The sequence below is a fragment of the Zootoca vivipara genome, chromosome 6 (genome assembly GCF_965207765.1).
Source record: "Zootoca vivipara chromosome 6, rZooViv2.hap1.1, whole genome shotgun sequence".
NCBI classification, from domain to species: domain Eukaryota; kingdom Metazoa; phylum Chordata; class Lepidosauria; order Squamata; family Lacertidae; genus Zootoca; species Zootoca vivipara.
This window is the reverse complement of record NC_142589.1, coordinates 1,343,368-1,359,009: the sequence shown is the minus strand read 5'-3', so window position 1 is coordinate 1,359,009 and position 15,642 is coordinate 1,343,368. Positions and strand designations below refer to the sequence as shown.

General features: G+C 46.9%; 1 protein-coding gene across 5 annotated transcripts in view; it reads right to left on the bottom strand.

Moving 5' to 3' along the window:
• ANK1 (ankyrin 1) overlaps positions 1-15,642 on the bottom strand; it is a 181,017-nt gene that overhangs the window by 111,884 nt on the left and 53,491 nt on the right. The window contains exon 1 of one of the 5 annotated variants that reach the window (XM_088671401.1): positions 6,355-6,583. The exons of the other annotated variants lie outside the window; for them this stretch is intronic. Coding sequence (XP_088527527.1) covers positions 6,355-6,390 — 36 coding nt within the window. The 5' untranslated portion in view covers positions 6,391-6,583. Of the gene's footprint in view, positions 1-6,354; positions 6,584-15,642 lie in introns of those variants that run through there. 5 annotated transcript variants of the gene reach the window in all.

The following is a 15,642-nucleotide window of genomic DNA, read 5'->3' as shown; positions in this document are numbered from 1 at the left end:
CTTTTCCTTGAGGTGAGTCTTGTGCTGTTCTTTCCCCCTCACCCCAGCTTCCAAAATCAGAATTACTCCACAAGTATCCATCAGTTGCTGCTGTTTTATTTCTTGCCAGCGGAATTAAGAAATGAACCTGATGTTAGATGAGACGCGGGCATTTGACTGAAGAGCCTCTAATGCACTTAGTCATTTTCACAGAGCAGGAGAAGCAAACGTAAAGAGAGAGACAGGAAGACAGGTGGATAGATCCCTGGTGGAGGCCCTGCCCCAAGGCCCTTACAGTTTAAAGCCTGACAGCAAGGGGGGAACAGCAACAAGGGATGAATGCAAGCAGAGGCAGCCAAGCGTACTTAGTTTTTTGTTACTTTTCAAAGCCATAATAGGAATTGTTCATTATCTTCTTGTGGGTATGAACAGTTAAAGCTGCCTTTGACTGAATCTGACCATGGGTCCCTCCAGCCTGGTGTTGTCTGCTCCAGCCTCCACCAACGTGGTGCCCTGAGGAGGCTTTGGGTGACAAGTCCCATCAGCGCCAGCCAGCAGGGACTTCCTGGTCCACAGCTCAGACTCCCAGGCAGCAGTTCTGTGTGCACTTGCCCAGGAGTAAGCCCCACTGAGCACAGGGAGATAGTTGGAAGTACAACAGCAGGTGGCTTATGGGGTTAATTCTGTTGCTGGTGTGACTGGAAGCAGACTTTGACTGGCTGGAGATTTTAGTCTGTTGGGGGTTAGCTGTTGTTGAGGAAAAGAACTGGAGAAGTTGGAGTAAAAAGTGATTCTAAATGAGTTTTGGGTTTTTTTCCTATTCTAAGGCCTGACCTAAGAAAAACTCTGTTTTATTTCACCTTGTTTTATATACTGTTTTCTTCAGTTTTACCTCAGTAAAGTATTGTCAGTTTCTTTTCTCCTTGGATTATGTCTGCCTTATTCCAGTTACTCTTCTAACAGAGACTAATGTCTGGAGACACTTGCCTAGGATTGCAGCATTTGCTACTACATTGCATCCACTCTATAGTTAATAATAATCTGATATAAACTGCTTGGTGAGATCCACCTGAAAAGCAGTATATAAATATGGTAAATAAATAATAACAAATCACACCAAGTCAGGGAGGGACATTCAGGAACATAGGAGGAGGCTGTCTTATACTGGATCAGACCACTGGTCTATCTAGCTCAGTATTGTCTGAGCAGCAATGGTTCTTTTAGGCAGGTGACACTCTGAGCCCCACCTGGAGACGCCAGGGACTGAACCTGGGACCTTCTGCATGGGAGGCAGGCTCTGCTGCTGAGATAGGGCCAGTGCTATTTATCCAGAAAAAGAGGTGCCAGAACTCACCAGGAACACCTCCCTTGATGGCACCCACCAGAGAGGGGCCGGAACCTCTAGCCAGCTCTAGGCTAGTGACTCTAGTGAGTCCCTTCCCTGGCAGTTTGATTCTTTTCATGGAGGGTATCAACGGCTGCTATTGCTTTGTCCCATCTCCACTGCTGGAAGCAGGATGCCTCTGGGCACCAGCTGTTGGGAATCACAGGCCCTGCCTGCCTCACCCTCCTTGAAAGCCATCCAGGTTGATGGCCATCAGCATCAGCCTGGCTGGATCAGCCCAATGCTCCATCTAGTGCAGCATCCTCTTCTCAGAATGGCCACCCAAAGGACTTCCTGTGCATACTCTCTATCCCTGAGCACAACCGTGCTTTCCCCATGTGTGCTCAGAGGCAGATCTATTTCAACAGGAGAGAGAGAAGCCACCATGCTTAGAAGCCACTGCTATCCTTCATTAAAAGAATTCGTGTGTCTGCTGATTGCCACATGCAACACACACGTTTTCCCCAGCATGCACACACTGTTAAAACGTGTGTGCAAAAGACTGCCACACGTGACGTTCTACATCCGTCTGGTCCCCTGCAGATGTTTTGGATGAGTGGAAGCTGTAGTCCTAAACATCAAGAGGACCCAAGGCTGGTGAATGCTTGCCTGTTTCTTGCACAGAAGAGCCTCTTGTGTTTGCTTTGCAATGTGTGAAGTGCCTCTTTTTTCCAACAAACCTGAAAGAGAGCAGCCAGCAGAGCTTTCTCCCAACCGTCTGGCTTCCTTTCTGCCATCCCCTCTGCCAGCTGAAACCTCCATATAGCTGTCTCTTGATCTCCCACTTTTAGCAAATTTAATGGTGGGAAAAATGAGTGTTGAACGAGCCAGGCAGCTACTGGCATGGAGGCCTGTTTCCAGAAACACAAAACTCCCTTGCTGCAGTTTGACACAAATGCTGAAGCTGCTCAGGCAGCAAAGTGGAGGGAACTTCGCGTTAGAAAGAGCCAGCCTCCTAGAGTAAGAGCTGGAGTCACGAAGGACAGTCTCCCTGTGGTGCATCCCAGGATGGCCCTTGACCTCCTGCACCAAGGTCACAGCCACTGTTCTTACACAGGAACACACTTGTGAGCGCCCCCCCCCCAAGAAGGGCTGGGTGAGCTGGTGCAGAGGCTCAGAATGTTTCGTTGCTCACAGAATCTAGCAGCTTGCAGTCCAACTTTTGCGAGGCGAGGGAAAGTGGTCCATTTGGCTGGGAATTAACACCTCACACAATGGGAAGCTGAGGAACTAGGAAGAGGTCTCAGAATGTAGGGAACCTAAGGAGTACCTGCAAAGAGTCTGAGAGGAAAGACGCAGAGCAGGCAGAGGACTGGAAAAGAGAAGCTTGAAGGGAGGGTGGTTGGAAGATGGGGGAAAGGGCCCCAAAACACGAAAATCAAAGAGGAGGCTGTGAAGAAACCTCACAGCACAAACTCAGGAAGGAGCTTTAGTTTATTTATTGTCTTTTTACCCCACCTTTTTACAGAGTTCAACGTGTTGCGTATGTCTTGTGTCTTCGTCCCCACATTTGATCCTCACAACAATCTTATGAAGAAGGCTAGGCTGAGAAAGTATGACTGTGAGTTTCAGGTGGCTGGGGGAGGATTTGAATCCTGGTCTCCCAGGTCCTAGTCCAACACTCTGACCCAGCCTTTCTCGACCTTAGGTTCCCAGATCTTGTTGTGACTACAAAGCCCATCATCCACAGCCAGCAGGGGCAGCAAGCAGGGATGATGCAAGCAGGGCCGTCTTAAGCATATCTGGCGCGAAGATCCCTCCGACGCCCCCCCCCCGCCCCATTTCCCAGCACGGCACCCCCCCTGGTGCCCTGCACCACCCAGCCTTGCCGTAGGGCCAGCTCTGGATGCAAGTGCTAGTCCAACAGCATCTGGGAACCGAAGGCTGAGCAAGGCTGTTCTTGTTATGTATTGAAGTCACTGTACATAGTTTTCCCTCAGGTCCTCAGCAGTTGTTTTAGGAGGGACCTTTAGGAGGGGACTTTGAATTATGATTGTTACATTGTTTGAGCCAGCTGGCTATCAAAGTAGGCCAGCTGAGCAGTGCATCCCAGTTCTGTTCTGGCTTCCAAATAAAGAGCTTCTTGAAGAATTGCTGTGTCGTCTACCCACTATTTAATAGTTCTAACCACCCCACAACACAGGCTTCTTATGCCCTGGTTGGGGCTGGGGGGGTGTCTTAAGAGACAAGGCACTTAAAGGAAGTTGGGGCAAAGCAGGCAGTGGCCCAGAAAGCAGACATGCAAAGGAGCTTGGGAGTCAGGGAACTGAAGAAAGGAGGAACTAAAGAGAAAGTAGGAATGGGGGGGGGAGGTGTCTGCGGAATCTGTGCATCGGGTCCAGGGAAAGGAGGAACTCTGAATAATTAGCAGAAAATATGAAGGCAAGGGAGGAGGAGGAGGAGGAGGAGGAGGAGGAGGAGGAGGAGGAAGAAGAAGAAGAAGAAGAAGAAGAAGAAGAAGAAGAAGAAGAAGAAGAAGAAGAAGAAGAAGAAGAAGAAGAAGAGGAAGAGTGCTAGTCCAAAACATCTGGAAAGTACAAGGTTAGAGAAGGGTGGTGACGTTAATCAGTCTTCAGCACCATGCTGGAGTGTATGCAGGGGCCGCCCTCACACCCAAAAGCTCCTAGAACTTTGATAAGGAGTTCTTGCTCATTAATCTCTGAGCAGCAAGCCCGCCCGCCCCCCCCTGGCCCCCATCCTGACATGGGTGGCATTTTCCAAATAGCAAGGTAAGGAGATGCTCCAGAAGGCCACAGCAACCTGGGCCAATAGCTGGATCCCAGAAAACGCCCCCCCCCACTGCAGGACGTAAGGCAAGCCATGGCTCTCCCTGCCCATTGCCCCCAGCCAGCCTAGTCATCCAACCCTCCTCTAATAATAATAATAATAAATTTTTATTTATACCCCGCCCTCCCCAGTAAAAAAACGGGCTCAGGGCTTCAGGCATCAACCAGGAGACAGGATGGGCCACAAGGGGAGGCAGGGAGCAGGCAGCGCAGAGGAACCATATTGGAACATAGCAAGGTGCCTTTTACTGAGTCAGACCCTTCATCCATCTAGCTCTGTATTGCCTGCACTGACTGGCAGCAGCTCTCTGGGGTTTCAAGCAGGGTTCTCTCTGAGCCCTACCTGGAGATGCTGCTGGGGATTCAGCCTGGGCCCTTCATCATGTACTGCATGTACTTTCTCTGCTCCTCTGTAGAAGAGGCTTCCTGCTACATCTCTGCGTGATCCTGTTGCATTGGGCAGAAGGAATCATCCTGCCCTGGCCAGTGTAAAGATGCTGCAGAATTACATACCATCAGCTGAGTCTGACTGACGCATCTCTGAATAACTTTTGACTTGGACTTGAAGGCTGCTTTTCTGGAGGCAAGCAATTCTGACGCACTCTGCAATCAAAGCTTTATGGTGGTGCCAGCCTCTCATAAAATCCTCCATTGCTGATTTAGTGGCGCAGCCACCAGGGTTCTGTGGTGTTGCTTTCACAGTTTATGATGGACTTACAAAATGTTGAAAGCACAAAGTATGACCAAAAATATCAGAAAAGGGGAGAATGTATTGCAATTAGGGTCATACAATAACTTGCAAAACAATCCAATCAAGAAAGCAGCAAAAATATACCCCCAATAGACTGCAAAATGCCCTGGAGCAAGTTAGTGGCAGTTTTAGCAGTCATGTCCTCTGACCCTGGATTTTTAGCACCACCAGCAAAGCCACAACACAGACTGAAATTGGTGAGGCTGAGCACCTCCACAACACACACACACACACACACACACACAGAGAGAGAGAGAGAGAGAGAGAGAGAGAGAGAGAGAGAGAGAGAGAGAGAGAGAGAGAGAACCCATTTCAGAAGCCATTCCCTCCAGCTTCCCAGCAAAAGCCTGCTAACGGAGCATTAATTCTACCAATCTGTTCCCACTCAGCTTTTTTAGCCGGGTGGAAGCAAGACAAGTTCACACCTGCTTGGCTGGACAAAGAAGGCTCAGAGCAGAGAACTGTCTGCTGCAATCTATCCAAGCCCAAAGAGAGAACTCTGGCAAGGCAGCAAACCAACGAGAAGGATTCAGCAAGAGCAGAGAGTCTTTCCTGCAGCTCAGCATACCCAGGCAGGTGGCCAGGCAGCAAGGCTTTCAAGGCACCAGCCCTGGGTCTTGCATTCAAGAAGGTTTGCCAGCTACTCTGGAGAATGCGGTTTTGAATGCAAGAAATGCAGGGAGTCCCTAATTCTCTCTCTCTCTCTCTCTCTCTCTCTCTCTCTCTCTCTCTCTCTCTCTCTCTCTCTCAGCTCATCCAGATTTCCTTTAGTGCCGTGTTTTAAGGCACAGGTCCATGCTTTAATGTTCTGTGCTCCTCTCAGAAAAACCAGCATTTTACTGTTGAATTGGCACAAATGGCAATTGGGTTTTCTGTGGATTGCTGTTTGTTCCGATCAATGGTAAAACACAAGTTTTGCCAGCAGCAGCACCAGGACCCCCAAAAGCAGCCATCATTCAGACACAGAGCAGATTGCACCCAAACCTGTCTACAGCAGCTAGCAAAAGAAGTGCAGAAACTGGCAGCAGGTGTTGTAGGTTTCTGTTGCATTTCAAAAGCCTGCAGAGCCTGTGTGACCATTAGCAAGAGTGGTGTTGTGTAGACCAAGGGAAACCAGACTCCTCCCAAGAAGCCTGCTGACACCTCTGAGTGTTTGGGCTACATTAGAGTCCAACCTCAGAAAATCAGTTTGCTACTATAAAGAGGTTCCGCCTGCCAGTCCTTTTTTTCCTGGGGGTACTCAAGGGTACACCGTGCTGGCACCTAACCCCCCCCCCCTCCCAAATGTTAGAAGTGTGGCACTTACTGCAACAACTGCCTGCTGAATACTGGCACCTTTCTTTCTTTTCTTTTCTTTGAAAAAGCACTGCTTACTGCCTGCCTGCCTGCCTGCCTCTAGGTCAAGTCTAGGATTGAAAGGACACCCAAACAAAATCTGCTGTGCCAATACTTACTCTCCACTGCCTCCATTGCCATATGGAACCTGACATCGCCGTTGCTTGCTCCTGGAAAGCAAGTGGATCCCCCAAATGCTTTCAGGCAGCACACTCAAAGGATGGGGCTCACTGCCGAACCTTCTTCAGCCACACAGACATTCAACACCAAGAGTGGCAGATAGAAGCCCAGGCTGCCCCTTTATCGTTGAGAGGAGGCACACCATAATCAGGATGCACATAGATGCTGCAGCGCCTGCTGAGAGGGCCCACCTTCTGGGACTGTGAGATTATACAGAAGGCATGACACCAGAGCTCATGAACTTTGCCTTATCACAGAACACAGTCCATAAACAAGCTCACCGCTTGGGATGATTTCGTTGTAGCCATTAAATAAAGCATCACTGGCAGATGTAGCAAGGAGACCAAGCAGATAATAAGCCTTGGCATTGACGTAGCGCTCTTTTAATTTAAAAAAGTGTTACACCTCACCCTTTGTCACCTTGCTCTAAGGTAGCTTCCCACGTTCCTAGCCTAACGTAGAGTGCATACCTAGTGTACAGAGCAATTTGCATACATTAGCCCAGTAATCTTCACAACAGCCCTGCAAATAGTCTATTGCTTTTATTGTTGTCACTGTATGATCTTCTTCTTCTTCCCTGCCCATCTGACTGGGTTGCCCCAACCACTTAGTTGCTTGTTACCTACAAGGTCCCTATCTTTGTCTGCAAAGGGTCTTGTAAATCAGGGAAGGGTTGTAGTTCAGGTGTAGAGCACCTGCTGTGCATGCAGAAGGTCCAGGGATCAATCCCTGGCAACCTTTCCAGGGGGTGGGGGTGAGAAAGACTCCTGCTTAAAAACCCCAGCCAGCCAATGTAGACAACACTGAGCTAGATGGACTAGTGATCTGGCTCAATATATGGCAGCTTCCTGAGTTTCTAAACTAGTTGCCCCAACCTCAGACTGCATGGCTCTTACAAGCCACTCTGGAGTTCCTGTTGCAATAACTTTCAGCACTTTGGAACTAAACCAAGTTTTACTGTCTGTGCAACTTTTTCTGAATGCTGTATAGATATGTCTACAAATCTGACCTATGGGGAGTTTGTAAGTAAACCATTTTTAACTTACCAAACATGTGATCTTTTCCTATGCTAGGGAAGAGGGAAACTTTGGAACTCATATTTTAAAGGTCTAACAGCCTATATTACCACTTTGCATATTTTGTGATTTTAAATCTCTGCTGGGCTTTTCTCACCCAAGAGTAGTTGGCCCAAACCTGGATCTTGGCATCCAGGGAATTCTCCTTTCTATATATCTATTTTACAGTGGAACCTCGGTTTATGAACACCTCGGTTTATGAATTTTCGGTTTATGAACACCGCGGACCCATCTGGAACGGATTAATTCACTTTCCATTACTTTTAATGGGAAAGTTCGCTTCAGTTTATGAACACTTCAGTTTATGAACAGACTTCCGGAACCAATTACACCCATGTTTCAGTTTATGAACACTTCAGTTTAAGTACTTCACAGACCCGTCTGGAACGGATTAATCCACTTTCCATTACTTTCAATGGAAAAGTTCGCTTCAGTTTATGAACGGTTACTCCGTGGACCGTCTGGAACGGATTAATCCACTTTCCATTACTTTCAATGGGAAAGTTCGCTTCAGTTTATGAACGCTTCAGTTTATGAACAGACTTCCGGAACCAATTGTGTTCATAAACCGAGGTACCACTGTATGTCCTTTGCATCAACGTATTTGCCCTAATGAATCAGCTTCCGTGGCAAAGCTCTGAGTAGTCTGGGGAGCTCCAGAACAGTGACTCGCATTTATTTCAACATGGCAGTAATGGGAGAATATCCTGAGGGACTGTGTCCCATACTGATCATTAGTGGGAGGCAGCAAAGAAATTCCACCCCAGTGGCTGAAGCACTTTCTAGACTGCAGCTCAAGTCCCTTAGCCTTATAAAGAAACTGGCAGTATGTATATTTTCCATGGGGAGTAGAAGCCTTGCTTCCAACAAAATGATAATTTTCAGTATTCTGAATGCACCTCTGCAATTCTCAATAGAAATCTGCATTCTAGTATTCACAGCATCATCACAAACACAAAGTATCTTCGCCTTCAAGTCTTGCACTATTTTCACTCATTCTTAGCAATGATTTAGTGGCTGTTATGTCTCCTTGCGTGGGGAAGGAGACTGACAAAGATTATAAAATAAAGACAAGAGAGAGGCCCTTGCACAGCTCAGGCCAAAGCATGACTAATCTTCAAGCTTTTGTTGAGGTCTGGATTTACCAGGTCATCACCGTTGGCCTTTCACTGTCCAAAAGGCTTCTCCCCACTGTTTTTGCTTACTTGTTTGCACTTCCCGCTTTGACCAAGGGAAAGAGCCCCAAAGCATAGAAAGGGCAGGAAGGGAGAACAGACAAGAGCCATTTAAACAGGGGAATATAAAACAGCAGCACAGAGTTGAATAGCAGATCCGGGGGCCACAGAACTCAAACAGGATTTAATTCCAGTCTGCATGTTTAAGTGAACCAACCAGATTCACATTTCCTGGTCTAATATGTAGGTCGGAATGCAGTTTTCCAAATTTTGCTGTACAATGTGAATTTTTCTGCGCATTAAAAAAATGCGTAATGATACAGAAGCTGGAAGGAACAAACTTAGGAATGAATACCTCTGAAACTGGCAAAGACAGGAAATGGGTTGATTATTTGTCCATAGTAAGTAAGGAAAAGGAGTTTGCACTGCACACAGTATTTGCTTGCCTGAAATGTTCTGCAATCTTCCTGAAGACTCCTGAAATTCCACCCACATTTACCGTATTTTCTCTTCATACAACAATTCCAAGAGCTACCAGGAAAGCTACGAAGACCAAACCTCCAGCTATCTGCCCTCAAGAAATCAAAATGGCAAAAAGAGGCACAGCTCTGATATGATGATTGGGAGAAAAGCTTCTTTCTCCCTGTCCACCTTCTCAACCCCAGGAAAATGTTTCTCCACTTCCTTCTGAGTGCAAAATTAGACATTATACAAAAGATGCATGAAGATTCTCCTGCACAAAGGGACACAGATTAGTGATGCTAAGAGGACCTCTGCTCTCCCTTTGCTCCCTGCTGGTGGTCCTCCTCTTTACACGCTTGTGCAATTTATAAGTTGAAGGGTCTGACAATGCTGGGAATTCAGATACAGACCTAGCTGGGCGGGCAGGGTTGTGCTTCCAGAGGACCTGTTCACTGAGCATTTAACCCTGATTTGCTTGCAGGAAGATTAGAGGACTTTATATCAAAAGAGGTTCTATCCCACACTTCCCATCATCTCCCCATCACTTTCCTTATTGCAAAAAAAAAACACCTGACTTTTGGAGGAAAGCATAGAATCTTAGAGCTGGAAGGGACCCAAGAGTCATCTAGTTCAGCTAAAGCATCCATGACAGATTGACCATCCAAGCTCTGCTTAAAAACCTCTAAGGAAGGAGGGAGACCGTTCCACTGTTGAATAGCTCTTACTGTCAGAAAATTCTTCCTGATGTTTAGCTGGAATCTCCTTTCTTGTAACTTGAAGCCATTGGTTCGAGTCCTACCCTACAGAGCAGGAGAAAACAAGCTTGCTCGACCCTCCATGTGACAGCCCTTGAGATATTTAAAGATGGCTCTCCTATCTCCTCTCACTCTCCTCTTTTCCAGGCTAAACATACCCAGCTCCTTCAACCTTCAGGCTTGGTTTCCAGACTCTGGATCATCTTGGTCACCTTCCTCTGCACATGTTACAGCTAGTCAACATCCTTCTTAAATTGTGGTGTCCAGAATTGGACACAGTATTCCAGGTGTGGTCTGACCAAGGCAGAATAGAACGGTACTATTACCACAAAAGCAGCTGTGGGAGTTGCCCCTTCTTTCAGTGACGATGGCATGTTGGAGCACTTAACCCTTTCACTCCCTATTATTTTCTTCACTCACAATGGCTTGTCCTGGACTGCCACGGTCCTGCATCTTACCCCTTCCAGCTAGGAAACGAGGGATTTTGAGGGATTCATTCATTTGTTTGTTCGTTGTTCGTTCCTTCCTTCCTTCCTTCCTTCATTCATTCATCTATCCATCCCTCCATCCATCCATCCTCACATCTCTATATCCCACCTTTCCTCAATTGACTTGTAAGTGGCATCCATGGCTCTCCCCTTCTTTCCCATTTTATCCTTACAAAAACCCTGTAAAGCAGATTAGGCTGAGAGAGAGTGACTGGCCCAAAGTCACCCTAGTGACCTTCTTTTTAAAAATAATAATAATTTTTATTCAGTTTTTATAAAACACCCACATACAAAAACAAGACAACAAAAACATACAATATCGCAACAAACACTTCAACTCAATAACAACACTACACTTATAATTTTAACCTCAATTTCCTAATCATTGTCTTATGGACTTCCCCTCCCCCCCTTTCTAATTTCCAATTTATTCTCCTCTTTAGCAATTTTCCTTCCTCCTAATTCTTTAATCCTTTTCATTTTCCTAACCTTTACTTTAAAATCCTACCCCTCCCAGACACCCCTCTGCCACGGGGGAAATCTAGGATGGGGCAGAGCAACAACAAAAATCTTTATTACAGTTGAGCCCCCACCCACCCCATCCCAACAACCTGCCACCAGAGGGTGCAAAATAAGGGGGCAGGTAGGAGCAGAGGGTTGCCCTACAATATCACAAATTAACTGTTCTACTTTAATACTTAATTATCTATCTCACTCTTACACAATTATATTATTCATCTCCTTCCGCCTATAAACCCCTTCCAAATTCCTCCATAGCTTCAATATTTTAATCTTAATCCACATTACATTGCATTTAAAAATCATAATTCTCTTCCACCCCCTTCATTGCTGCAGGTTTCAACGTTAATATCGCATAATTACTTCTCAATCTGGCCATAGTTATCCATCCTCTAATATTACTTAATTTATTCATCCCACTCCCCTTCTCCGCTTCACCACCCCATCCCCCACGTTGACCCCTTGCCACCTCCCCAACCTCTCCTCTTCTTCCCATCTCCATTGGAAGTCAAATCCACTTAAAAACATTTTAATTCTACAGTTCTCTTGCAAGGCTTCTTGTTTCTGGAGATCAGATCCACTTTTCTGTATAAAGACACAGTCTTTCCCTGCTTCTTTCTGTTCAGATTCCACCTTTCCCTCCTCCAAATCTTAGTCTTTTACTTCTTTTTCCAAATTTTCTTCCGTGTGTTTTATAGAAACTTTGAAGCAGTCCCTAAATTTTCTCACCTCTTGGATGCATGTTTTCAGTTCCTGTCTGTTCTCCGAGATTAATTGTAACACATTCTCATAGAAAGAATCCATTGTTATGGCTTCCATCTGCTTTGAAGGTCACAGCAGAGCGACAACAGGAAATGGAGGGCTGCACTCAATGTATCCAGATGCAAAGAAAAAGTACAAAGTATCCTCCATTGTAATGTCACAATAATTTCCTGCAGCGCTGACCGGGGTGTCACTTGCAAAGTTCCACTCCTCAAACGCCGCAGGGATTTCTGATGTAATTAAATTTTTCCCCCCTTCCCCTACATCTGGGGGGAAGTTGACAATCTTCTTTTGGAAGTTTAATACTTAAATAATTCTTTACTGGCTTCAAGTATAAGTCTTTGCTTTCTTAGTCAATCAGTGGGAAGGGACCAGCTTCCGTAACTTTAAATCCCACTCCTGTGACCAAATTTTTCTTCAGATTAATCCAAATCAAATAGTACTCATGGTACAGTCCTTTTAATTCCTTTTGGAAGAATCGACCGCTGTGCAGACAGTCCTGCAACTTCGCACTGTCAAAGGAAGCAATATGTCTGTTGCGCTGCAGCTCTACCCCCCCTCGTTCTCGGGGGCTCAAAACAGAGCCTTGCCAGGGAGGGGGGAGCCCGCAAACTGTGCCCGCCAGAAGTCCACATCCCCAAAACACTCAATTTGGGGTTCTTGGGGTAATCCGCTGCGCTAAAGCGGTATCCCCAGCTTTTGAAGCACCAAAGTCTGCTCCGACGAACGGACCTCCGACTGCTGTTGCCGCACGATCAACCAGACCTTCATGGCTGGACACGGATTTGAATCCAGGCCTCCCAGGTCCCAATCCAAGACTCTGACCACCTAACGCCACGCTGCATCCCTTTTCAGAGTGAAAACACCCACATACAGACCTCGCACGGAGACTGTTTGCACATCTTCAGGCTAAGGCCTAGTTTAGCTGTCATTCATCAGGGCATCAGAGCCAGGCAGGGTTTGATTATTTAATACAGGGATCACTAATTGTTTTTGTTAGCTATTTGCAGATGGCAGAGGCTCCAACCTGGAGAGATTTATCTGTCTTGCTCCATCAATTACTTTGCTACTTTAATCACATCCTTCCATGCACTCTCCCATTGGCTGGCCTGTTACATCTCACCTCCCTCAACCCATCACTCTTTCTTGTCAGGGCTGGAGGAATGAGTGAATGCCTCCTCCATCACATGCAGGTAGCTATGGCATCCTCTTTGGGACAGAAATGCCCCTGGCAGGACTGAGAGATGGGTTAATATTCTAGAGAGAAAGGCACCCGGCTGTCTTTCTAATGCAACAGCAGAAGTACTATCTATGCACTGGGAGTTTGGGGGGGGGGGCAAGTTAATGCAGAATGAGCATCTGCACAGTCATTTAAAGAAAAAGGCAGCAGAGGAAAAGCTTAGTTCCAAAATAAAGGTCTGCTAGGTGCATGGATCACTTGATGGGAGTATAATTCTTGGGAACATCAACCTGAAAAAACAAAAATCAAATTTCTCACGTTTAAGGCTGTGAAGAGAGTGGCTGTAACAGTTGCCGTGGTGAACCTTGGGCTTGGCCAGTGGCAAAGGAGTGTCCATAACATTTTTTTTGTAAAAGTAAAAATCCCTGCATCTAGAAAGTTGGCATGCTGAAGAGAAGAATTCTGACATGCTAGTTTTTTATGTGCTAGGATATTTTTATATCAGGGCATCCTCTTGCAGTCTGGAGTGGGACCCCATCTCATCTATTGTTTGTGAGAAACAATAAATACAGAAGGCCCACAAATGTTCAAATAATGTCACATGCATATGTTCCCTCCTTCTCGTTACAGCAACCTTGTAAAGTAGGTCAGAATTAATGTTTCCATTTTGCAGGTGGGGGAGCAGAGGCTAAGAAAGTATTAGACAACCCATTCCAACTATCGATGTCCTCGTGAAAATCAGATTTGAACAGAGTTGTAGCTCAGTCTCCTAACCACGTACACTATACCGCTTAGACCTAAGCGTGCAGTAGACTATGGTGCATCTGGCCAAATTCCAAGAGCTGGAGAAGCAAGGGAGCAGGATTTGCATTCATCAGGAGGACTGGATCTCAGGGACCACTCAGAGCAGCAGCACAATAAGTTCTGCAGGTAAGCAGATACCTGCAAGTCAGCCACATTTGCATCCTTGATTCAGCTCAAAGAATTGCTTCCTTCCAGTGCAGAAACAAGGCACACACAGCCCTGGTATACTGGCACAGGGAGAGCAGCGCTGCAGCTTCTCCGACCCCAATCTATCCCATCTGGAGTCACTCCACAACAGCTGCACTCCCCCCCCCCCAAGAGAGAGAGGCAGAGACAGAGATAGAGACATGAAGCTGCTGTCCTTGCTGTGGTACAGCAATTGTGCAGCCATACCGTGCAGCTAGCTGGCTCCCCATGGTCTGACTCGGTATAAGGCAGCTTCCTATGCTCCTGTGTTGCATTTCCTACCATGCCCCTATTTTGCATTTCCCACAATGCACCTGTGTTGCATTTCCCACCGTGCCCCAAATGAGCAAACATCCATGGTATTGCGGGGAATGTAAACAGTGGGCAGCTTTCCAACCCAGCTGCTGTTGTCAGATAAGGCTGCAGCATTGGGTGGCCACGGACAGCAGCATCCAGCCACACCCACAACGGAAATACGCATTGCTATGCCATCAGACACTACCCTGAAGTTGGGTTTTGCCTCTCTTTTCCTTCCTTTCTTGGCATCAGGGCTCCCAGCTGTCCTAAGAAGAGGACAAAGGGTCCAGCAGCCTGTTCTCACAGGGGCCAACCAAATGCCCCACTGGGAAGCCTCCCAGCGGGACAGGAGTACAAGAGCAGTGCCCTCCCTACCCATTTCCCCCAGCAATTGCTATGCAGAGACATGGAATCATAGGGCTGTAGAGTTGGAAGGGACCCTGAGGGTCATCTAGTCCAACCCCCACAATGCAGGGATCACAGCTAAAGAATCCCTGACTGATGGTCACCCAACCTTTCTTTAAAAACCCAGAATGAAAGAGTCCACCATCTTCCAATGTAGTCCATTCTACTATCAAACAACTCTTCCCATCAGAATGTTATTCCTAAAGTTAAGTCGGAATCTCCTTTCTTGTAATTTCAATCCATTGGTTCAGGTCCTCCAGAGCAGTAGAAAACAAACTAGTTCCCTCTTCCATGTGACAGCCCTTGAGATAGATGAAGAGGACTCTATGAACATCTCCTCTCTTTGCCAGGCTAAACATTCTCCATTCCCTTGACCATTCCTCATAAGGCTTCTTCCAATCCTGGAGGTACTGTGTCACCCATCACAACTAGCAACCATTTTGTGGAAGTGAATTTCCATGGTTTAACAGTGCGCTGTGTGAAGACTTCCCCTCATCTGCTCTGAGTCCCCCACCATTCAGCTCCCTGCCCAGTCCATCTGCAGCGCTTCCACTACAAGGGCAGGGGCAAAGGATGCCATCTGGGGTGCCCCAATGTCAGTCCCTGTCCATCAGGTCCTGCAGAACCCTGGCCCCAGAGCTGCCAGGACCCAGGCCTACCAAGCTCAATGCTGACTACACTGGCTGACAGCATCTCTCTGTCTTCTTCAGGCTGGGGGACTGGGCCGTTTGCATGCCCAGCTGCTGCTGGCCCCATCCTGTTGGGTGAGGAGGCTTCTGTCTGTGCTCCTCCTCCCTATCTGTGATCACTGCGCTACACTTGATCCCTGCAAGCCTCTGGCTAACTTCACCTGACTTGCTGGATCCTGACTCTGGCTAATGATCTGGAGAACTTCCCAGTGGGCTGTATTAATAGGCGAGATCCTTCCTCCAGATGACCTATTTATTGTGAATTTGCCCTGATTTGCTTGCACAAGGCTTGTGGGAGAGTTATGCAACATCCACTTTTCATGGGGCATTGATTTTGTTTCTTATGTATGGGATTTTTACAAAGATGAGTATTCATCCCAAATCGTTTGCATGAAGGTTACACAAGTCTTCCCGTTCATAAATTGTTCA